Genomic DNA, 24,929 nt, shown 5'->3' on the forward strand with positions numbered 1-24,929 from the left:
GTGCTACAAGATTAAGCAAATTTACCCTTAATGAAAATAATTTTTTTTTTGAGATATCGGCACTTTTATAAGAATCCTGGTTGTAAAAGTGTGTAAATTTGCTTAATCTTGTAGCCCATCAGCTGTGCTCATAATGGTTTTAGGGTCACCCGATATATAATACTTACCTGTTTTAATGGATTGGATTAAAGACAAGAACAGCAAAATAATAATTTATCGTAATTTAATAAATATCACATTCACACACATAAACACGCTATATTACAACCAGTTTTATAATACTACGGGTAATCTTTATTCTGAACATAAATATTACTAAGCCATAATTAATTATAATTAACTTACAGTATCTTAAATACATATATGGACACTTAACAAAATGCAACTGTGGGCATAATATCATAAAATCTTGTCAAATTGACAGGAATTTTCTTACAAATTTCACAATTTCTTTAATAACTTACATATACCTAAGTACAATATATACTGTGACATAGTTCCAAAGAGCCCATAGTTTTATTTTGCTAAGTGTACCACTTATATTGATAAATACAAAGTAACAATTAAAAAATAAAGCGACTTCTTATGACTCACACTGACAATAACCCTTGATAGCTTTTGTTCATAACATTACGACATTTTTGACAATGTTACTTCGCTTTAGGGATCTTTTATAGATATTTTCATCGTTTAATTCTTATGGAACGTTAAATTTTTTAGCAATCAAGGGAATAATTAGCATAATATTTTATAATAATTAACAAGTACCTATACTTATATTTATTAGCATACAACTAAGTATATTTATATTTATGATTTGAAAGAATACTAGTAAGGTGTATTAAAGGCTAGGTCTGTGTCTACTAACAAATACTAAATTTATATGTAGAATATACCGAGCTGGCTGGTTGACGATTTATGTTAATTTTGGGATATATTGATGATATACATATAAGTTTGATGAGTACACATCAAACTTATGGCAACATTGGGTTTTTTTTCGAAGTGAAACTTCTATTGCGACTTCCAACAAGGTTGCGTTAAACGTTTAACGCTACCATGGAGGGGGTATGAAATCACTGTTGCGTTCAATCTTTTTAGATAGTAATATACCAGGCGAACATAAGTATGAAGGAGGTTTACGCTCAAATCTTTCCATATAATTATAGCTGGAGAGGTGACAGGGAAGAAAGCTATTTCGTCAAATGACAGTTACAATAAATAGCGAAAATTGATGTGTATAAAATATATTATGAAATCTCTTCTTATGCACACTACTTTCTAGTATTTAATAGTGTGTATATATTATTATATACTGTGAATGAGCGCAGACCTACGAATTACCTACCTACTAATATTTACAGTGCAGTGGTAATATTTATTCTAAAAACGTTAATTAGAGCCAGAGTATTACTCCTCAGTCTTATAGAGTATGACCTAGTAAAACGTACTGTTATTATTTATTTCTATTATTATCGTTTCACTGCCTATACTTAGAATTCTTGCTCGCTAGTGTAATAATTATACATAAATACAATAAATTATTCAAATTCGTTATTTCTTAATTGTAGGTATACATATTTTATAGAATGTACGTGCACAAACGCGTCTAACTCTGTACATGCGTATCGCGTAATGAAAATTTCCTCTGATATAGGAAAGCTCGTCTTTCATCTTATATTTGTAGGTAAGTTAGAATTCTGAGTCAGAAGACATGTGAAAGGGTAAGTTACAAAGGACAAGTTTTTCAAATATAGGCAGAGGAGAGGCAAATACTTGCCGTATGGCGCACTATCTCATACTTCAGTGATTCTTACTTATCCTTTCAGTGATGAGACCACTTGACATCAGGTTGGAAATACATAAATACCCCTGACAAATAAAGTCAACAAAAGGTCTCTTGTCTCATTTATAGGCAGAAGTGAAGTTGTTAAGAAATAGACATAGAACTCATTATATTAGGTAACCCGCCTTATGGCAGTGTTACCATTTGAGCAGCCTCGGCTATTGCGTTGTATGCTAAGAGACAGAACGATCACACTCGACAAATAATAAATGCACTATAAGTTGAGATCCGACACAGTCAAGAATGTTCACTAGAATGATTCGTTGAACTACACTCAAATTCAAGGTTTATCTTGTGGCGCTGGACATCCTGTGGAAAAAAGGAATAAGGTTATTAGTTTCATTTTACGCACAGCCCGCACACAGGTGACATTAACAGTATAACATTTAAAACTTTCGCGTTTTGAACACATATACATCACATGTGGCATCATTTGCATGCATTGTACAAGTAACGGGACCACATATCGTAGCAAATCGTCCTAATGTGCGCCACATGTCTTCATAGCGGACAAATATGTAATCAGCTGGACTGGCCTTTTCAACTTCAGTGCTAAGGTCAATTTTCTTGGGCAACGAACTTATTCGAAATGGAACTAGAAATTGCTTCTATTGTAGCTTGCTTTTGTTTCTTTTTTTTATTTTGTTGCCTCTTTCGATCTCACGCTGGGAGTGAATTGCGCTTTAATTGTTATAGTAGAGAAGCGGGAAAAAGATCGTGAACATACATATATCTATTGCTTTCATTCGACAAATAAGACGATTATTAATTGCTCCAAGTGTGCTAAATGCTTCGTAATAGTTTTACACGTTTGTTGTTGCCGCAGCGAAGATGTTAAGATGTCGCGAAGACATTAATGTCAGTTTTATTTTTTCCACCAAAGCTCCTTGAGCTGGGATTTTTGAATATTAAGTAGCTGACGATTCTGCCGTCAATGAGCTCCGAGTTTTAGAGCCTGTCCAGATAGCGCGATTTACGCGCGAGAGCATCTGTACGGGATGTATGTAGCTCTAGTATCTCGGGAACGCGCGAGTGTCAACATACATTTTATCAATAAATGCTTTATGCAAAGACCAAACGACGTCCCTAGCAAAAGTATCCAGTTAAAACAGGCTAACTTTACAAAGTCTGTTGGCTGTGCAGGGATGGGTATTACGGCGCAGGCCGTCTACGTTAAGGGTCCCCGGCAAGCTCGGTTCTCCATACAAACGTAGTTACGCTCTCATTTCAAAACGAGTAGCTAGTTTGCTCTGAAACTTTGTATTTACAATAGGATAAGGTATCTGAGGGCACGGTAGTGCCCCCGCCAAGACGAGCAAAGCGAAACGCACCTACCTTTTCTCGAAGCGCTTCGTCGTTTTTTTGAACGCTCATAACTTGGGTTTGGATTATACCAGATAAAGAAAATTCTCGGGATATGATGTCATTAGTGGACTTATTAAGCATTTAAAAATTTCAATTACATAGCTCTTATACTTTAGATTTTATTGATATCTAAAAAACCCCGATTTCGTCATGCACTCGCTCACTGAAGTCACTGAACTTCCTGAAATCCTACGAAGCTAAAATTTGGTATGTAAAATAGTCTTAGTACACAAACAACAGAAAAATTCAAAAACTTTAAATTTTTAGCCCCTAAGGGGGTGAAAAGGGGGGTGGAATAAGGTGTAGAGTTTGTGAAGTTAGGGCTTGTAGAGTTAGAAGCTTGGCTCTACAAGAGATCTGATAACTTTTTGACAGTACGTCGTCTTGGCAACATTTTACATGAATATCTATGTCTGTAATTCGTTTATGTAGCTTCAGATACCATAGTTAAAAAATACAGCGAATTTAAATTTTTCATACAAAACTTATTTTGCTCTATTTCGTTTGTTTTATAAACTGGAGCTATATAAACTAATTACAGACCTAGATATACCTCATGTCATTGTATGTGCAGTTTCATTACAATCCAACACATAATTTTAAAATGAGATCGAAACTCCGTTTGTATGGGAAGGTGAAATTGGCCCGAGCTTGGTGACATGGGAGCCAAAGAAAGAAACACGAAAATTGAGTGGACCATGGCTACAAATTGCAACTTACTACAGACGGTGCAAGCAATCTCGTCACTGTTGTCACCACACCCGTCCCGGCCCGAGCAGGCCACAGCCGTGCTCCTGCAGCGCCCGTTCCCGCAACGTAGCGGGCAGAAATCCGCGGCCCGCCATCTGAAAAAAAAAGGAAATTTTACTACGAAAAACACATACATACCTACCTACCTTTTGCACGTCTTTTGCAGTCTTTCTACAGTTGTGCAAACAGAACACCGTTAACGATCTAATCCAGCGGTTCAAAAACTTTTTGGCGAAGGAACCCTTTTGGAAAGCGAAATATTTGACGGAGCCTTAAATAAAAATAAAAAATCTTTCGTCACTTTCACTATTTAACTGTAGACCAGAGATATAGAAGAGCGGTTATTGATTTGTTTTCGCTTTTTCTCGCGGAGCCCCCACAGAGGCTTTGGGGTCTGCGGAGCACACTGAGAATGGCTGATCTAATCTAACTAGGTATATCTTTCGTTAGGTAAGTAGGTACCTATTTGTGACGTTTTCAATCAAAAGGTACCACTTTGTCGCTTACCATAAGGACGAAATTGGATTGTATCTTTATACGAATAGCCTGAGCGTCCTTATGGCAAGCGACCTTTTGATTGAAAACGGCACTGCGCCCGTACGTACAATATGACACCACTCTGTCATGACGCCCAGCCCAACATTCCTAACATTCCTCAGCCGTGCACGGAATTCGCGCGCGGACAGTAGGTACGTACCGTGATTGCTCATTGCAGAGGTGTTTAGGCTCATCCGAGCCATCCTTGCAAGACACTATGGCGTTGCAGAATTCGTACTCTGGCAAGCACTCCCCAGATCCGCAGCGGAACGTATGGCGAGGACATCTGAAATAAATACGAATAAGACTGTTTCTAATTTTGCATTTCTCATGCTCTGAAAGTGGGTCGTTGTTGTTTTAAAAAGTGTGCAGAAAATGATACGTTTCGGCTCTGGAGCACTGTACTTTCTAAGTACGTTTTTTTTTTACAATAAGCAATTTTTTTTTTGGTTTTAAATAGATTTGTTCTATAATTTCCATTCTGATAATTAACTGCCCATTCCATGAATAACGATATGTTTACCTAAATTGTTAATTGAAAGATTTGAAAGTACCCTCAAGAAATACTACCTACTGATGTTTATCTGTTGCTGTTTGCTGTTTTTTTAAATGCACATGTAATATTTTACTTTCCTCGTATTCAAAATGAAAAGTAGAGTGTTTAACTCGGGTGAAAGGTACCCCACTGTCTAGGTAGTTTGGCGCTCGAACGCAGTGAGATCGCCAATAGTCCGAGACTGAAATGGTGCCTTTCACCCCAGTTAAACACTCAGATTTTCCCTGTTTTTAATCTCTTTTATAAAAGGTAGGTGCTAAGTCACCCTTACCCTTTTCTCCTTGTAGCCCGACAATTCCTCTCGTCCTCTCCGCCGGAGCACTGAGGTGTGCCGTCGCACCGCGCCGCCCGCGACACGCATTGAGAACCCACGCCGCCGCAACGGAACGCGTGCATGGGACACCGCTCGCCAGTACCATCTGCAAATCCAATGGAACATATGAGAGCTTGAAAGGTATGTTCGTATTACTTTGATAGATCGGCGCTTCATACGAAATACGAAGCAAGAATCACATCACATGTGCTACGCTATCACGATAGTCCAGTTAGACACCTAAAGTAATCGCACATTGTAGCCTATAGCTTCAATAGCTTCAAATATAAATAAGTTGTCATGGCATTACATGATAAATGTTGGTTCAAGTAAAAAAAAATATCGTCTGTCTTTGTCGATAAACGACTGCCATAGATTAATAGTCACTTTTTTTATGTGTTTGTTTACTTTACGAGTAGGTTAGGGTTTTTTTTACTTAGGTTAAATTAGCCGTATTTGAATATTTTTTTTAATTATAAGACTATAGTTATTTATGGCTGATACAAAGTATGGCATTGAGATTTAGCTCATAAACCAAGTTAACGACGATTTTATTTCAGATTTAGAAAGTCTAACACGGCATCGGCAATGAGAGGCGATGTTATTACCCTTGATAAAGTAATTTAACCGCTCAAGATTATTAACAAGGAACATTAATGCGAAATCGCGATACGGACAGTAACGTCATGTAGACGCCAACCAGCGCTGTTGAGCGATCATTACCTATGTATATGACGAGAATTACTATTAAACCAGTTCGCAACCCGTTTCCTATAAGACAGAGTATTTAAACTAAGTATAACGAGGGAATAAATAAGCATTACTGGCGCTAATGGTAACGATAAAGAGGGCAGGCACGCGACTACGACTACATTGAGCCACATTTGAAGATCTAGTTCTTAAAATAAAACGAGTACCTATGTATTAAGAGTGAGAGAAAATGACAGTTAAAATAGACAAGGAATAGAAGTGCAAAAAGATAATGTGCATTAACTACCGACCTTTACCGGTACCTTGACAAGTTTCATCGGATCCGTCGGGACAATCTTTTCGGCCATCACAGACAAAGTACCAACTGATACACGCCCCAGTCGAACGGCACTGAAATAATAGATTGCAAAATTAATAGCGTTTACATACGTTCATAGAATATACTTCAATAATTAAGTATAATATTTAAAAAAGGTTAGATACAAAAATTAAATTTTACTTTTTAATAATTCATTTTAAAATATTTCAAAATTCTTTCACAATACTAATTTATTATAAATTAAAACTAACCTGGAATGTCCCCGGCAAGCACCCTCTGTTTCTCGCTGAGCACGCCGAAGTGGAATTAGTCCGATACGCACAGTCACAGCGTTTGTTGAGACATCGCGTGTACGGATCAACGAGATGGCACTGTGAGTCGGTTAAACAAGGCATTCCGAGAGAGGCCGGCCCGATATCAGCTACGGAATCTGCTCGGATACGGTGTTTATCTAGAAATTGCAAATACAACGTTAGACTACTTATTAGAAAACGAACTGTTTGTTTATAATGTTAATTATTATACGGGTGAATCTACTTTTAAAACACTTAATTTCGTGTCCCTAGACTACTTAGCAAAGAAAAATGGCTTTTTTCAAAAACAATGTTAATCTTTTTACTTTTTTGTTTACACGGGCATTATTAGATCCATAAGTATTATTTTAACACATTAAAATTAACAACTTGATCAGATAAGTTACATTTTGTACGGTAACGCAGTGGAAAAAGTTTTCTCCCATACAAAAATCAGGGACTCACCATTTTTGTATTTTTTTGCTGCGTTACCGTACAAAATATAAATTTATCAAGTTGTTAATTTTAATGTGTTAATTAAATACTTGTATCTAATTTGTAAACAAAAAAGTAAAAAATCAACATGGTTTAAAAAAAACGATTTTTCTTTGTTAACCAGTCTAAAACACGTAATAAGTTTTCTATAAGTTGATTCACCCATAAAAAGCAAGTTACCTTTCAAAGATGATTTCTTCTGGTGTCCTGTTTTGTATTTCTGCTGGTCTTTAGATGTTCCGGTTTTTTTGTTACTTTTCTTATCTAAGGACGGTTGCGTCACAACTCTATAGATCGGCTGATCGTTTGCATGCAAATTGGCAGTCAACTCATCGATACCAACGGTTTCATTAGGTTCTCCATCTTTGCGGTTTGACACCGGCAGTTTTTTAGTTGGTTCGGGAACTTTCATAACAGCTTGCATTAGTGGACTATCTTCTTGTGTGCTTAGTATTTCGTTTTTGTTCGTGAACATTGGTAAGTTACTAGGCTTGACATCTTCTGACGAATCTGTAAATGTGTTTGCTGGTCGTAAATAATCTACGGACCCAGAATTTACAAATGCGGATGCCGTGGGCGATTTATGGCTCACAGTATTTTCTAATATGGTTCCATTGGCGTCCACTAACACGGTTTCTTGTTCAGCAACAACCGCTTCTGTGACCAAGGTCGGTTTTTGTGCCACACATTTATCGCCGGTTAATCGGTAAAATGCGTTGCAGGAGCATCTACCAAAGAGATTGGGTATGACAAATTCACAATGACTTTCTCTGTCCCATAGCCGACAGTGTTCGTTGCTGTAGCAGACATGTCCGGGTGGTGCAGCTGAAAGCGAGATAATAATACAATAATTAGTACCTACCTAATCTTACTCATATATTAATGGGAGTCCTTCGCATACATATATTCTAAAAATAGTTGTATTTATTTACACTTTACAGTAATGCATGAAACGTGCTGGTCTTATAATGATCGGTTGTTGATAGCAATTTTCCTGATGCTGACCATACGCGACGCTCTGCTAACGTTCTAATAGCCGATGTACAGTTGTAAACAGCTGTTTGTGTCGCATCATTATGTCATGTGTTATCTTCTATTTAAACAGTGCAATAAGTCATAGTTTTGCCTTTGGAATTTGAAAGTTAACGGTTTCTCAGAAAAAAACCTAGAATGAAGAATTCTAGTTGCAGCTTGTCGCAAGCTATAATTTCGCTTTGGTTAATAACCAAAAATAAAATCATACTCTCTTTCTTATGCTAAGTAGCATTTAATACCAAGAAAAGGTATGAATAGTTGTCTAATGCGTACACGGTACACAGTAGTTTAGCAAAATCCCACTCATTTATACAAGATGCATCAGACACGACTCGTACTTTGGTTATGGTTCGATTTTTATAGATGACAACATGATGAGGTAAGGTAGTAAATATTATATACATATAGTTTCTTTTCTACTATTACCAACATAATTTTAATTTAAAGGTATCTAATAGAACGTGTCGTGTTTTTCCTTATTCATTTGCATGTTTGATTCATTCACAGTATGAAAAAAAAAAAACCGGCCAAGTGCGAGTCGGACTCGCGTTCCAAGGGTTCCGTACATTACACAATTTAAACAATGTATTTTTTATGTGAAATGTCTTTAAAAAACCCGTAGGGGTCGGATCAAAAACTAAGTAATTAAGTCCGACTTACGCTTGACTGCACATTTCTAATAGGTTTCCGGTGATCTATAGGTAAAGATCTATTTTGTGTATTTTTTCGAAATTTTTGACCCAGTAGTTTCGGAGATAAAAGGGGGGAATGGTCATTTTTTGCCTATTTTCTTGAATAACTTCTAAACTATTTATCTTAAAATTATAAAAAAATTTTTGAGATTCTCACAATGAGCTCTTTCATTTGATATGCAACACGATATAGTTTGACAAACTTTATTTTTTAATTTTCTCATTTACCCCCAAAAGTAGCCCCCCTGTTTAAAATTAATTTGTTCATTCATTCATTCATTCATTTATTTATTTCTTTAACAATAATAGAAATCTTACGAACTAATTACATACATGCTTATAACTTAATTAAACTGAGTAAGGGATCCTGCCGTTTTCCCAAAAAGAATTTGGTCAAATTTCATTACCCAAACTAAACAAACAAAAAATAAAAATGAAATAAATAAATAAACTAAATAACAAGTGAAAAACAAATAAAATTAAATTCATAATTTGTAATAACTACATACAATTTAATTAATTATTTGATAACATGTCAATCCATACAAAAATGTTTACGTTACATGTCCATCTTTGGGTCACAAACTTACATATGTGTACCAAATTTGAACTTCATTGGTCCAATAGTTTCGGAGAAAATAGACTGTGACAGACGGACAGACAGACAGACAGACGAACGAGTGATCCTATAAGGGTTCCGTTTTTTTTCCTTTTGAGGTACGAAACCCTAAAAAGTGAGCGAGCGAGTATAATTTATTGTGGTTAATTAACTAATACTTAATTTAGCAGAACAGGGAACAGGTAACAAAGAAATATTCTCCCAATAGACCAAGTAAATCACTATACGATATCGTACCGATGACCAAACGCGGGAGGGTATAGGTACCTGCTTGCATATGTAAATGATGCAAGTTTTCCGAACAGCGATTGTTTTTACAATGCAAATGCTATAATAATAAAACAACGCCAATTTGATTAAGTGTAGTGAATGTAAATTTACAAATGGTAATTTGATAGTCCATTATATGGTAATCAGAAACAGTAAGGCACGCACCATAGTTGGTGTTCCGACTGCTTTTTTGTGTGGACTTGCCTTCAGATGTGTTGACGACCCAGATACTTAGTCATCGCCTGTGGTCTGTGGTTATTCAAAATAACAAAATGTTGACTAGATAATAGCAAGATGTTGAGTTATGTAGGACAGTATCTATTCGCCTACTTATTTTATTTAAATTGGATAATCAGGAGATATTGTGGTGTGATTACAATGCGGTGCTTCGAAGCAATGATTCTTCAGAATTAGTTCGTGATAAAATTACAATTAATATGCAAATTAAGGATTTCGATTTCGTGCTGGAAACAATGTGTTAATCCAATCTTCAAAGTTTGATGATTGTGAATACTGCTATTATTGTATCACACTGGAAGTCATTGCTACGGTACCTACCTATTGTTACTACGGCAAAGCAATCTATGGCATTATTCGTAATTCCTTAGTTCAGCGGAAGCCTTTTTTAATAGAGGTAGCTTGCTATGCTTTGACTACTTTATGTTGTAATTTTGATGTTTCTAGATGTTAATGAATATCCTTTCTTTTGCTACCTGTAGTTTATAGAATTACCATCTTCTAACGCTATTTTTGCCTGTATGTGGGCAAACTTGGTTATTAAAAGCATTTTGACGAACTATGCTATAAGTGGTATAATTCTCACAATAAGATCATAATGGTGGCGTTATTGGCCGTAATAAGAGAGTTTCACATGAAGTCGCCGCAAGTCCGAAGAACAATTACCTCGTTTTCTCACAAGCGGGCTTCGCACACGGAAATGATGCTCTACTAAAACTACTTCCACTATATTGGAAAATATGTATATAGAATAAGTGAAGACAGCTCTTTTATAGATACCTAACTATACTAACTACCAACTAATAAAATATAAATCTCAATTATAATTGCTGTGAGGACATTGAGAACACAGACACACCATTTGGAAGTTCAATTCCAATATTTTTATTTAGAATTTTTAGAGTATTTCAGAATAGACTTATATAATAAGAAAATAATGATCTTTGACATAAGAGAAAATAATAGATTTAAGACCACAAAGCGATATCAGATTTATATCAGAACTCGCATCGCCACGAACGGCACGAACCCTACTACGTATCCCCCGTGACAACACACACCTTCCCGATTTATAGAATTACACGGCGACTTATCTCGGTTCGTCGCAGTCCAGTAACTCTCCGTGACTTGGTCAATTCGGCATGAGTCGCTAGACGACCGAACGAAATCGAAAGTAAATGATGTGTTACCGGTGTGTATCGGAGTGAGGAGTTGTGAGGATAATGCCATGCTATTGTTACGCTTACTGGCTCGGACAATACGAGCGGGTTAGATAGTTATGTTGGTAATCGGACTCAAGAAAATGCAGACAGTTTATTACTGAACAATATAGTTGGGCTCGATTTACATACGCTGTATTATGCTTCTTTAGACTCTAAAAATACTGTTTGTTTGCAAGCGGTTCGTGAGGTTTCTAAAACACTTTGGACGTAAACGCTCATCATAATAAATGTGATATGTTATACTAAATACCATACATTTCAATTTTAATCTCTTAATTTTTGTTAGTGAAAGTCAAGGATTACTTACGAGAAAGACATGTGTGCTTCCTGAACTGCAGATGACCGTCGGAGCAGCGGCACACGCCTTCCAAACAAGCACTGTAAGCCACCTTCAGAGTGCACTGCTCCGATACGACGCACTCCGAGCCCAATAGCGTTGCTGTAACAGGAAACCATTGTTTAAATATATTTTATATTAGAAAACTAGACCTAATAGGAAATATGATAAAGGCATGTTCGTAATACTTAGGGGATAAATGCAAAGAAAAAACGAAAAATTAAGCAATTTAAAAAAGTGGGTGTATTATTCTTATCTTTAGCTAATCTATGCGGTAAGATCTCAGATAAGACTTTTTTTAAATTAATTAACTAAATAATTAATGAGACCAGAAACAAGCTGAAAAGGAATTACGATTTATTAGACAATGACAAAGTCTCACAAATGGAACGATTAACTGGTTGATCAATAGGTCCGATGCCTGGAAGCAGGTTGGTTCTGACTATGGAAGGTAGAGGTAAGGAAATAAATCTTCATTAATCAAAAAGTGACCGTAAAAAACAGTAAACAGGCGGCGCCGCCATGCACTGAAGTACCTAGACCATACACCTAGTATTTTATATAGATGTGCACCCGTGCGACCGTGAGGGACAGAACATACGCAATGCGACACAATTAAAAACACGTTTTAACATTCCTGACAACATACCAGAAACAACCGACGTAATTTGGTCGGGTTATTTGCTGCCCCTCCCCCATTTCATCTCTACATTACTATACCTCTATGGTTCATGTTATAGAGTCTCCTATATATTACAATACTCTTTGGTCTCAGAGCCTACCTAGCGCCACCGGAGAGATTTGGAACTATTATTTACAGCTGACAGCTGGTCACTTTTGCATCAATTCTGCCATAAGAGATTCATTGCGATCCTCTCTATACCATCCATAGTTCTGATGCTAGGCACTGACGTACATCAGCTGCTTAATATTAGTTATTATTATGTTTCTACTTTCTAGGAGTAATTTAATTGCAGGTCCGTATAATTTAGTCGGAACAGAATTTCATGCTCATTTAATTTGATGTAATTAAAATACTGTTGAATTTCAGGAAATTGTAAATAGAAAAACTTTACGGTAGGTAGGATTTTAACTTAAAAACGTATGTAAAAACGCGTTCAAGAAATATTACATAACGGACGAGAACGTGTGATTACAGGTGTTACCTGATAACTATTTACTTACCTTCTTTTCCTTATTGTGTTTAGTATACCCTATAAAGATGTTTTTTCTTTTTTTTTCTTTTTTGATTTTCATTGTGTTTTTTGTGTATTATTTTGAGGTTTCTTAAAGGGGAACGAAAATTTTATTAATTTTGCGCTACGACGCATGGTTTAGGAGATACAGCCCTATAAAGATTTTTTTGTTTTTTTTTTTCAAATATAAATTGAGAGCACCTAGAGGTAAACGAAAATTTTATTATTTTTACGCTACAGCGCATGGTTTATGAGATACAGCCATATAAAGATTTTTTTTTCTTTTTTGATTTTCATTGTGTTTTTTGTGTATTATTTTGGGGTTTCTTAAAGGGGAACGAAAATTTTATTATTTTTGCGCTACGACGCTTGGTTTAGGAGATACAGCCAAATAAAGATTTTTTGTTTTTTTTTTGGGTTTTTTTTTTTCAACTATAAATTAAGGGTCAGCTAGAGGGGAACGAAAATTTGATTAGTTTTGTGCTACGACGCATGGTTTAGGAGATACAGCCCCATAAATATTTTTTTGTTTTTTTTAGCATGTTTAACCGCTATTTTTTGCCTATTTTAATGTTGGCCATAATTTACGGATTTTGAAGGCATCATAGAGGGTTTATAAATGTGTGTAGATAAACATAATTATCTGTCCTAAAATTATTTAAAAGGTTTCTTAAATATAAATTCGATATATAGGTAAATGTAAATCAGTGTGTATGATAGTTTGTATAAGTTTTCACTTGTCACAAACATCATCATCTGTGTCCTAAAATTATTTTAAAGGTGTCTTAACTGTAAATTCGATAAGTATATAAAAATAAACCAGTGTGTATGATAGTTTGTAAAAGTTGTACTTTCTTTCTTGGCCACCTATCGGGAAATACCACTAATAGTTATTAATGATAGTACCATCAAGCGGAATAAAATAAAAACTCGGAAGCTGATGAAATGTAAAACTGTTTAAAAACAAAGTATTTAAATGACTGTTGATAACACAGTGGTATGCGGCCATCCATAAGGAAATTGGCAAGCAGCTGATAGGTGTGTATGAATATGCATGCGATTTACGCACTTGATTAATCACCAACGATTTTAAACGGACGAAACCAGAGTTCCGCGTAAAATTATAAATGGGACCGCTTAATGAATCATTTTCCAATTGACACCCAATAATTTATATGCCAGTTTAATTCACAATGGTAATAATTTATGTTTTATTAATTAGGAATCAATTTTTATGCTTTCCTAGTTTTCTTTAATTATGAGACACGGACACGAAGGCTTTTTTTTATTTATCATAATAATCACATTATTACGCCAAATTGTCACGTGAGTTTTCCTCGCCCGGCTGGGGCCTTACCCTAAGGAAAACTCAATCTAATCAAGACTAAACTTTCAAAAGACTATATCATTACTTCCATCAACTATTCAGGTCGATAAGAGGATAGTATATCAGACGGTACCTACTCATGACACAACTTATTACTATTTTGATTACACAGGAGTATTACTGCAAGTAGATCACCAGATGAGCATTTAGCACCTTAAAACCTTAATCCTGCAAATATCAATCGGTAGAGCCTGGGTCGTTTTTTTTTTTATGATGAATAGGCAGGCGTTTGACCACGATCCCACCTGATGGTAAGTGATGATGTGGTCTACGGTGGAGCACGCTTACCTATGAGATACCTTTTATTTGCCATGATATGTTTTTTTATTTACTCGAACAATGCATAGTAAAACATTGTATGATACACGTGCGTAAAGATGATTTCCGCACATGTTGCATAAATAGGGTCGTGCTAAGTTTTTTTTTCTACAATGATTTACAAGCAGTCCTATCTATGTTGGTTATAGTAATAGTTTTCTATCTATCAATTGCCATCACATGCTTTTGTACTAAATTTACTAACCTTTTACTAATCAAAACTTTAACACTTTCAGGAAGGAAAGAAATGTTTAACCCACCTCAATGATCCTCGGACTTTACGCTAGTCTAGCAAATCGTGATTTATCCAGATAGGTAGATACGCTTTCAACAAATCAGCAACGATATTTATCTTGTTTTTTTATCCCCATTAATATTAAGAGATTAAAAAACATGTTTTGATCAATTTTGAGCGGAAAATTAAATTTAATCTTCGGCTACTAACTTGTAAATTGGCTGCGCGCTGCGCGCAATGGCTTATATGTATTTCATCGACATTAGTGTATGGTAACGTGGATAATTAAATAGTAAAAAGTTCCTCTTAAAATGTTATGTTCTGTGATACACTATTAACAATATTGAAGACGTGTATCTTAATATCTATATATAAGGATACCTACACGAATAAACAAATAGCTATTTATGCAACATGTGCGGAAATCATCTTTACGCACGTGTATCATACAATGTTTTACTATGCATTGTGCGAGTAAATAAAAAAACATATCATGGCAAATAAGTTTAATTATTAAAAAATTGAAAACAAAAAGCACTAGTGCGGAAAAGTGCTCTTATCCGCACTAGTGCGAGAAAGTAGCACCATATGTACTGTAAAATAAATTGAAAACAAAAAGCACTAGTGCGGAAAAGTAGTACTTTCCGCATGATATAGCTCCGTAGGAAACGCACTTTTCGAGCACATGCATTGTAATAGTTATTTACGATACAAGTGCGGAAAAGAGGAAATTCGAAACGTGTGGCGATAAATTAAAACACGACCGCAGGGAGTGTTTTAAATCGACACGAGTTGCGAATTACCTATTCGCACGTGTATCGTACAACGTTTTACAGTACATATGGTAACCCTTTAAACTTTCGACATATGCACGAAAAGTGCTATTTGACGCACTAGTGCGAGAAAGTAGCACCATATGTACTGTAAAAATGTTATTAAGCAGCTAAATACTAAGTACCTAGAAAAAAAACTATTAACCGCTGTCAGTTTGCAGACTTCAGGAGCGGTATTCGACATGCGTTAAGTGACGTTTCGTATTGAACTTCAGTTGAATGGAAGAAATCGTGTGTTGTCAAATAGGTAAATTTGACATTAGCAATCCACAGTTAGGTGACAACGAAACCAAACCGAACCACGCAGAGTTCAGAGCCATTTTAAACCGTATAGTAGTAAGAAAACAAAGTTGATTTTTGTTGCATAATTTTTTCAATGAATGAGTTTTGGTGTACAACCAAATGATACTTTCCACAGTTGATGAACAAATGATTCATTCCACTGTTGAACTGATGTTGAAGCCGAAACTGACAGTTGTGCATCTCGAATAGGGCCCCAGAAAGTTATCATTCGTAATCAAGATGCTGAACTGACACAATAATCTCAAAATGGATTACAATGGGCACTTGCATTTATTAGATTTGGCACACCGTCGACAGCCGTGAAAAGTTTGATGTGCATGACTTTGCGTTTGGGTCTGAAGATTATCTCGAGACAAAGTCAAGGTCGATTTGATTCAGCGCTGATACGTACGTACTTGTCGGGGTACGGTATACGGGGTATTTGGGGCGCATCAAGTGAGTGAAGTATCTTTTCCATCTCTCCTATTCGGAAAGTTCACCTTTCATAGGCTGATAGCCGGGTAGAAAATTGCATTGCACCCTAGGGTCGGAAAGTATTTTCTTTTTAATTTGTACTTCGAGCAACGGCTAACAGCCTTATAAGCAGGCATCGTAAACTGCGAGCGAAATCCATTGAAATGACGTATGACAACAAGTAACAACCCTAGAACTTCAATGGATTTCGCTCGCAGTTTACGATGCCTGCTTATAAGTATGCCATATTATTCAGTTAAAAGCTCTCATATCTGGATGTCAAAATGTTTTCTTGTAGCTTCCTTCATTATCAATTAAATGTCAATTGCATTGCATTATTAAAAATTATAAAAATACCTACTACTACTTGTACCTACCTACTACTACCTATACCTACCTACCTACCTTCCTTCCTACCTATACCTACTACTTGTATTTAAATGTATGAAATAAATATAAATATTTGTTAATAAATCAATATAAATGACGATAAATGTTTAAAATATTGTCATTACATTACATTCATTCATTCAGTTTCACTTTTATTAAGGCGCGTATAAATCAAGGCCGTTTCAGACACATTTTGGACACATCCCAATTCAAGATCGGATTATCTATGGTTTTAGAATTTTTTTCCGATTAAAATGTATAAATAAGAACAAAGAAAACTATACTCATCCTTTTCTTTTGGGTACTAGTGTAAGACAAAGATAGTCCTTTGACAAACTATATTTTCTTGTTTGACTTTCCTCATCTAGGAGGATATAGCCAACGGAGCCGCCACGTCTGTAAGTTGCTGTACAAAAAAGTCTGCCAATTTTTGCGGGGGAGGGGAACGTCAAATGCATTCACAAAGATCGTCAGAACAATATCAATAATTATTTTAATAATAATTAAGGATCAAATTTAATAAAGAATAATAATCAAAATATACCCTCCTAGTTCCTCATAGTCGAAATGAAAAGTAGAGTGTTTAACTCGGGTAAAAGTAACCATCTCACCCTCGAACTATAGGCGCTCGAATGTCGCTGTGAAGTTGACCGATCGCATCAAAAACACTGTACAACGCTCCAAAACTCAAATAGCTGACGTAGCTGAAACAGCCGCCAAGCTGAATAGAAGTGGGACAATGCGGTATATACACGTTTGTCGTATGCCGGATGATTTGTGGCCTAAAATAACAACCAATTTGGTCCCACATCAAACCCGGGGTCGCGGCAAACCTCGACGGCGTTGGCGAGAAGGAACTGGTGGTAGACGGGTCAAGACCGGGATACGTGGAAAGGGAGGAGGGAGGCCTTTGCTCAGCAGTGGGACACTCTAGGCTCATATAAATAAATAAAATAAATATAAATAAATCTTATAATGATAATAATTTTATGATGATAACTTTGGTTTGTTTGGAGATGTGCGATTATTTTAGGTATTTGCCTACGAACACGTGTGGCAGGAAGTGGGCGTGCCTTTTACGTCAAGTTAAAGTGATCGAAATCATAATGAAAGTAAACATTATCGGTGATTTATGAACAACTTTCTATTTTAATAAGAATAATATAAACATCTGTCTTTTTGTTTTCCTTCCTTGGATATTTGTTGTTTTTGTAGCCATTCCAAATAATGTTTAAAAATTCTAATAACATTGGCCGCAAAATACAAATTTTATCACAGTGCAAGAATCAAAACGGTCCTACAGAAGGGACTGTCTATAAGGGTCCTATTGGTATTGACAGTGATTGTCCAGCCAGGAATATTCATATAAAATACTTAAATCTGAAATGAGCCCAGGTTTAGAGGTAGGTATAAAATTTGAGGGTTTGAGCCGTATATTTTTCGTTTATCGCAAAATCTACTGAACGAACTTGTATGAAACTTTCCAGTAGTCAGCGTAGTTATTAAAAGTTTGTATGGGGTCGTCGTTGAACGACTTTTACGCGGACTGAGTCGCCGGCGCAGCAAATGTTAGGTACATCATAATTGCTTTATAATAGCAAGAGTGATTGCCGCCCGTGTGAGTCACAGGTGATAGTGACATAATAAATGTAAGCCATCGTTTCGTTACTACGAACCAACTGGCTAGACTATACTTTAATGGTGCTTGCCGCAATATCTCCGTTGCGCCGCCATAGAGGGTCTGCCTTATATGGTGTGTAGGTCTATCGTCGTAACGGTTGTATCATACGAGCCCTAAATCTCCTTCTACGAATATTACCCATCGGGATACGTAAATACTATACTCAACTGGCTCTTCGCTGGTAATTGTATAGTGCTACACATGGGTCAAACAGGTGCAGTGAGCACCTTATCCCTATGGATATTATAGATAACCACTGTGTTTACATTTCTTAATTGTTATGCCCATGTCACAGAAACTAAGCTACGATTTTTACGTAGTTCCGTCTCCGTTCCGTTGGTTATTTCCTAAACATAGAATTACTTACTACGTAAATGGACAGACTGACAAACAAAACTATCTGGTAGATTCACAACCTATTCGTTTTCAAAACTATTGGTAAAGATTTTCTTATTGATTATAATAAATGAAGCATGAGTATTAAAAATAAATTAAATAGGTACCTATCACCAAAGTAAACTGACTATGTCAGACAGCGCTCTGTTCTGTAGGTACTTAATTGCTTAACATGCCCCATCAATGCCTCGTTTACACGATCTACAAACTTGCCAGGTTAAGGTGATGATGGCTGCGAAAGTGCGAACAAAGTAAAGATTTAATATTCCAGTAATCCATCATTAGTGCTTAGCGTGCCGTGGCTGTTGAAAATAAAGTGCTGCTTGTTACAGCCATGAACTGGGTTAATGGATGCAGAAACAGTATTGTTCGTTGGGTCAAAGAGCGGATTAAAGACTCGTGAACGTCTAATCGTTGCAGCGATTTGATGTTCCAAGATTCATGGTATCAAAACACATAATATGTCGCTATATATACTTAGGGCCACTTGCACCATTCACTAACCCGGGGTTAACCGGTTAAACCTGGAGTTACCAAGGTTACCAGTACAATTTGAAACTAAGTTAACGGTTTAACCGGTTAACTACGCGGGTTAGTTAGCAAGTGGCGGTATGTAGATGGATATTTTGAAAAACAATGTAAGGAGATGAAAACGTTAGTGATTAAGTTGTTTCCTTGCAGATGATCTGGAAGGAAGGGGAATGGAATTATGAATGGTGATAACTTTATCTGGCAGAAGATAAACGGCTGATGATATCAGTATATAGGTAATTACAAATGGGCAAGTAGATCATCATTTCATCATATAATATATTATGGTAATTAAAAACAGGGTTTACGTTTTAAAATGTAAATACTTATCAAAAGACATATTTTACCCAGAAAAAGTTTAGTTTTATCTCTTGTAAAATTAAGGCTCATCCTGAGTGCGATATCTCGGTCAAAGATAAGGTCTGCAACTCATAAACCTCGGCAATAAAAAATATGTAAAACTTCAATGATAACTGTACTTATCGTGGGATGCGAACAGTTTGCTAAGAATGCCACAACTAAGACAAAACAAATAACATCGTTCCTTCGTTCCCATCCACGTTTTAACCTGCGTATATAAAAGTTTAATCAAAAGTTCTGTCGTTGCCTAGACGTTTGGTTTGGTTAGTGTAGTCAGGGGCTTGCGTTAGCAAGTGAAGCCACACGGAAATCTCGCTTTCCATCTATTTGTACTGCTTATGCTCACATTCAAACACAAACAAACGGATTTAGGCTCGTCTGCGTCAGTTATAAGTATTCGTGCTCATTCAAATTCTGAGTCCGATTCTGCATAAAATAACTGTGCTGCAGTTGCACTAAGGAAGTAAGGATGAGCTTAGCAGAAAGAGGAAGCAATCAAAAATCCAATTTGTAAGTTAAGAAAAGCTCATGTAACGGTAAAATACGGAGATGACACAATTCACATATACAACGGAAATGCATGTAACTTTGAACGAGACTTACTAAAGATAAGCATGTCTGTCAGCGAACTGCATCAAGCAACTTAACCGGAACCGCAGGAAGTAATCTGACTTAGAATTCTTAGAAATCGAAATCACACGGCGTGTCTCGGTCGCCTCGATTTGCCAGGTCGGACAGTTTCGAAATTGTTAACTGGTAAAGAATTATTGTCGTGTCATTGTTTTCGATTCCAATTATATTTTAAATTAAATTGTGCGAGTATCGCGTCCCCAAGCAAATGCTGCAGGCAATTTACTGTGGACCGGACCGGACGACCGGGCTTCAGAGTAAACCCTGGCGGGCTCTCGTAACCGTCAACAAGTTTATTTAAATTGGTTCCACAAATAAACGCACTGTGGACACATTGCAATAACACATGGTGCTTTAGGGCCGGAATAAGAATTTATTGGCGCGTCGTGCTTCATTGGGCCGCGTTGATACACAGCTTAATTAAAGGATAGCGCAAGTTGACGGCTTCACCCTGAATTATGAAGTCTAGACATTATTTCTTGAGGGCGCAGTTTTAAACACGCCAGAAAACCATTAAAAAGTTAAAGGGGGATTATTCCCTGCATTTATACATTGTGCTGAACCGATGAGAAATAAATGTACGTATACGTAGGTAGAGGTATATTTAATTTTGTATATATACCTTGGCAATGATCGTGCTCTGAAACACTGTTATTTAAAAGCTATAATTGCAGCATTCATCTGTCACGGATGATGGCGAAATGGTGAGGCTACATCGAACGGTAAGGCACAGCGCTCCCTAGCCGGAGATTGCTCACGCATGGCACACTGACCAGGGTGCTCCGGGCCAGCTGTCACTCCACTAGACGTTTAGCCCATATTCAATGACATCTCCTTTGTTATTGTTGAATGGGCGGGCCTGAATCAATTACAGCCCACTTTGATACTCGCTGACAGATAATTGTGCACCTTGATAGAGAAACTGTGCGAATTGTCTATTAAAATACCAACTATCACGGATATCCAATCCTAAATTTGAGCGCATGTAAATAAGTTTTGACTTCTTTAAATAATAATTCTTTAAAGAATAATAATTACCTACCTATAACACCTTCGCGAAATTGCATTGGTCGGGTTAACGTTTGCACCTATCTTATATTAGATACCTATATACAGTATATCATTACGCGCAAGCCATTGAGCTTGTAACTAATAAGATCTTCATTCAACTTAGCACTATTGTATAGTGTAGCTGACTTATTTCGATCCTACCAGGACAACTGCAAGATCGATTGTGCAAACATAATAAACCACGCAAGGGTTCAGATTGGACCCGTTATTAAAATTGGATGATATTACATACATATGTAACATCATGCAGTTTTTAATAAAGGGTGTATATACAACTGCAAATTGAGTTTACATGATTGCGGGGTCATCTCATATTCCTTAATGAATACTCGACGATGCTTTACGTATATGTTTGATATACGGCTTAATAACATTGAATTATGAATAGCCAGTTACGTTTGCCGTTGGTTAGCCGCTGCGTAGCGGGCCGGGTCGGGCCTCGTTTGAAATGCCGCCCGACTGGACCTGCGGGTCCCAAGGGTAAGTGTGTTACTCACCGCATCCGCTAATAGTTCCGCCGGCAAGTTAACGATTACGGGCTTGCGCGTCATCTAGTCGCACAAAATGTAGTTAGATCGAACTAAACGGGGATAAAAACATGTCAGCCTTCTTGCCCTACGGCATTTGCGGTCAGATGCCATAAATCCTTTAAGTGTCTATAAGTGTGCCCTATTTAAACCTTGTACTTTATTTCTTAGCACGACTGGCCTACTTGCTATGTATACGAATGTTTTTTTAACAATGTGCGAATTAAAACCAAACCCATCGTCCGTATTTTGCTAATGATATTGATCCGAATGAGGTGCTATTCAAAAACATAATCGGCAAAAGTACCGTTGTAAACCCATTCCGTGTTCCGTGAGGTTTGCTCGATTTGGATACTTACGACGGAAAGAATTGGGCAAAGAAAGTAAGGCAAGCGTGGGATAATGGGACGATCAAAATAAAGGCGTGTGATAATGCCGCGATAGCATCGCGTTGTACGAGTACGTCAGACGCGGCCTGACGATGACGTGCGCTTGATAACCTAGGACTGCTTTTAAAATGAAAATTCAAAAGATGTTACTTTGAAACCACGCCAATGCCACATAAGCTGTTGGTTAAATATGGCACATAATATGAGGTACTTCCTTCTTTATGCAAAACATTATATGTATTATGAATGTATTTCGTTTTCACGTCACATAAAAACAAGCACTGAAATTATAGTAATGACGACAAAAAAAACAAAAGTGAAAGCAGATAAAATTGCTATGCAAAGTTTATTGCTATTGTACATCAAACAAACCTGAACTATTGAATAGACTGACACAATGAAAATCAAGATGGCACGGTCATTGACGGAAGCGGCATTGCTTTGATTAGTGCCTTGCTTTACCTAAGTAAATTGCGATATTGAAAATCGAAATTCGATTTTGGCATAACGAAAGTTATCTTTGTTAGTAATGAAAACTGGACAGTTTTGTTAACTGACCGTTTAAGTGAAAGTCTTTCTCACCACAGACTACTACACAGGATCATTAGGAAAGGCCTCATCGGTTGTGTGTAATGCTAAAAGTGAAAATGGCTATAACGTAAGATGGGATTTTTATAAAAAGGGTGCTGAGACATTATGACGGTGATTTACGCGAGCATGAAAGTTAGAGAAAGGAATGGATATTACGAAGCCATCTCCGTGTTTGCTAAGTTCTTGATAGAGCTATGATATGATGGTCACTTGAGTGCCGTTTGACGTATGCACGTTGCACAATCTTCTTCTAATTCGAGTTTGGTGAACTTATTCATTAAGGTCTATACATATTTATATTTCAGTAAGTAGTTTTTTCTCTTTTTTTCGGTATAGTTATACATAGGTGTGTAGGTGTAAGTCTAGTATTGGCATAGGTAGGTTTAGTTTTAGCCGAGATAGGAAAGCAAACAAACGTCTTAAGTACATAACCTGGTTTTGTGAGAAGAATTCTCTCACAGAAACAATGCGAGGGTAAATAATGAGCAGAGAAATATTTTGTAATTTCTTACCCATATTTTGCGTGGCTCGGTCGAAGCCAAACGGACGGTATAGGTATAGTTATTTGTTATACAAGGGTGCAAAGTTGTATTTTACCCGCGAGTGTGGAATGAAACACGAGCAAGCGAAAGGATTCTATAGTTGAACGACGAGCGAAGCGAGTGGTTCTAAAATAGAATCCTGAGCGAAGCGAGTCTTTCAACACACGAGAAGTAAAATACATTTGCACCCGTGTGTAACACAAAACTTTTCCCCTCACTATAGCGAGGAAAGTGCAACATGCACAGGCGTTAGATCATCTTCATCACTGGAATCACTAATTTTTTTACGATAATACGATATTATAACAGAAAACTCTGGAAGTTGTGTATTTTTACGTGTCGGAGTCGGTGAGAAAATTTTTGTTGACAATGTTGACATTTCTGACGATGCGTTTTAAAATTGCATCGACTCAACTTGTGCGTTCAGAATTACATTCAACATCATTTTAAAAAACAAATGTTTCTTATGGAATTTAAGGTTTATGACTTAAAATCATTAAATAAAGCTAAATTTGGTATTATTTATTAAATTCTCAAACCATTTATTTAATGATAAATAATATCGAACGAACCATTATTATGAGCGTTTTACGTTTTGTTATCTGTCAAAAGCTACTTAAACACGCTCCATCCAAGGTCAAATTACTTTCCCCACTAGTGGATAAAATGTGTTTTTCCCCGCTTATTTTAAAGGATAAAAGATGGCTTTCCGAGCTAGTGAGGGGAAAAGTATATTTATTTATTTAAACTTTATTGCACAAACAAAGATGCCCGCATACATACGTTTTCTTTAGCTTTTAGCTCAGTAGGAATACTGGAGTTGCAGTGAATAATACTTACACTCAAGACACGTGGAGTTGTCAATTTTAGCGAAGTACGGGTCGCAGGCGCAGAGTCCGTTTTCGCAGTGCGTGTTCCGCACCGCGCAGTCTGAGCTAGAGCGGCACTGCGCACCCAATAGCGCACCTCGGGCTCTCTGAGGAAAAATAGAAAAGTATATGTCAATTCGATTTGCTACTCTAAAAAAATAAAATTGTAGGTACTAAACCAACCTAAGAGTCCTAAGACAGAGAGCAAAATACGCGTCTATTAATTTTTAATTTAGAAATATCATTTGATCAGGAATAGTATAATTATTCTACGATATATACATAATTTGGTCAGGAATATTAGGATACTTACCTGACATAGGTTGTATAAAAGAAGCATGAAAGTTACAACCTATGTCAGGTTAGTATCCTAATATTCCGAGTTTCTAGCCAAGTAATCATAATCATTTTATTGATTTTATTGAAAGTTACAACCTTTCCTTCCTTCCTTTCCTTCCTTCCTTTAATTAACAAATCATTTTAAAATTACTGCAGTTTCCTAAAATATGTGTATTTTAATAAATATTACAATTTAATATTTTTCGCTATGGATTATTATGACCACCAGACATGCAGTCTCCGATTTAAAGTACTTAAGTTCTAAGGAAAAAAAAATATGGCCATACGTC

At 36.5% G+C, this 24,929-nt stretch overlaps 1 protein-coding gene across 2 annotated transcripts in view; it reads right to left on the reverse strand.

Annotated features, from left to right (window-relative positions):
- Positions 1-1,956: 1,956 nt before the first annotated feature.
- Positions 1,957-24,929, reverse strand: part of LOC134742468 (prolow-density lipoprotein receptor-related protein 1-like) — a 58,660-nt gene continuing 35,687 nt past the window's right edge. Inside the window, exons 2-10 of one of the 2 annotated variants that reach the window (XM_063675658.1) lie at positions 24,272-24,407; positions 11,569-11,700; positions 7,366-8,010; positions 6,649-6,848; positions 6,381-6,468; positions 5,326-5,473; positions 4,659-4,784; positions 3,932-4,056; positions 1,957-2,155 (exon numbers count right to left, since the gene is read on the reverse strand). In XM_063675658.1, coding sequence (XP_063531728.1) covers positions 2,127-2,155; positions 3,932-4,056; positions 4,659-4,784; positions 5,326-5,473; positions 6,381-6,468; positions 6,649-6,848; positions 7,366-8,010; positions 11,569-11,700; positions 24,272-24,407 — 1,629 coding nt within the window. In that variant the 3' untranslated portion in view covers positions 1,957-2,126. Of the gene's footprint in view, positions 2,156-3,931; positions 4,057-4,658; positions 4,785-5,325; positions 5,474-6,368; positions 6,469-6,648; positions 6,849-7,365; positions 8,011-11,568; positions 11,701-24,271; positions 24,408-24,929 lie in introns of both variants that reach the window. The other variant, XM_063675657.1, reaches the window with a different exon arrangement.

Source organism: Cydia strobilella, chromosome 6 (assembly GCF_947568885.1).
Source record: "Cydia strobilella chromosome 6, ilCydStro3.1, whole genome shotgun sequence".
Lineage (NCBI taxonomy): Eukaryota > Metazoa > Arthropoda > Insecta > Lepidoptera > Tortricidae > Cydia > Cydia strobilella.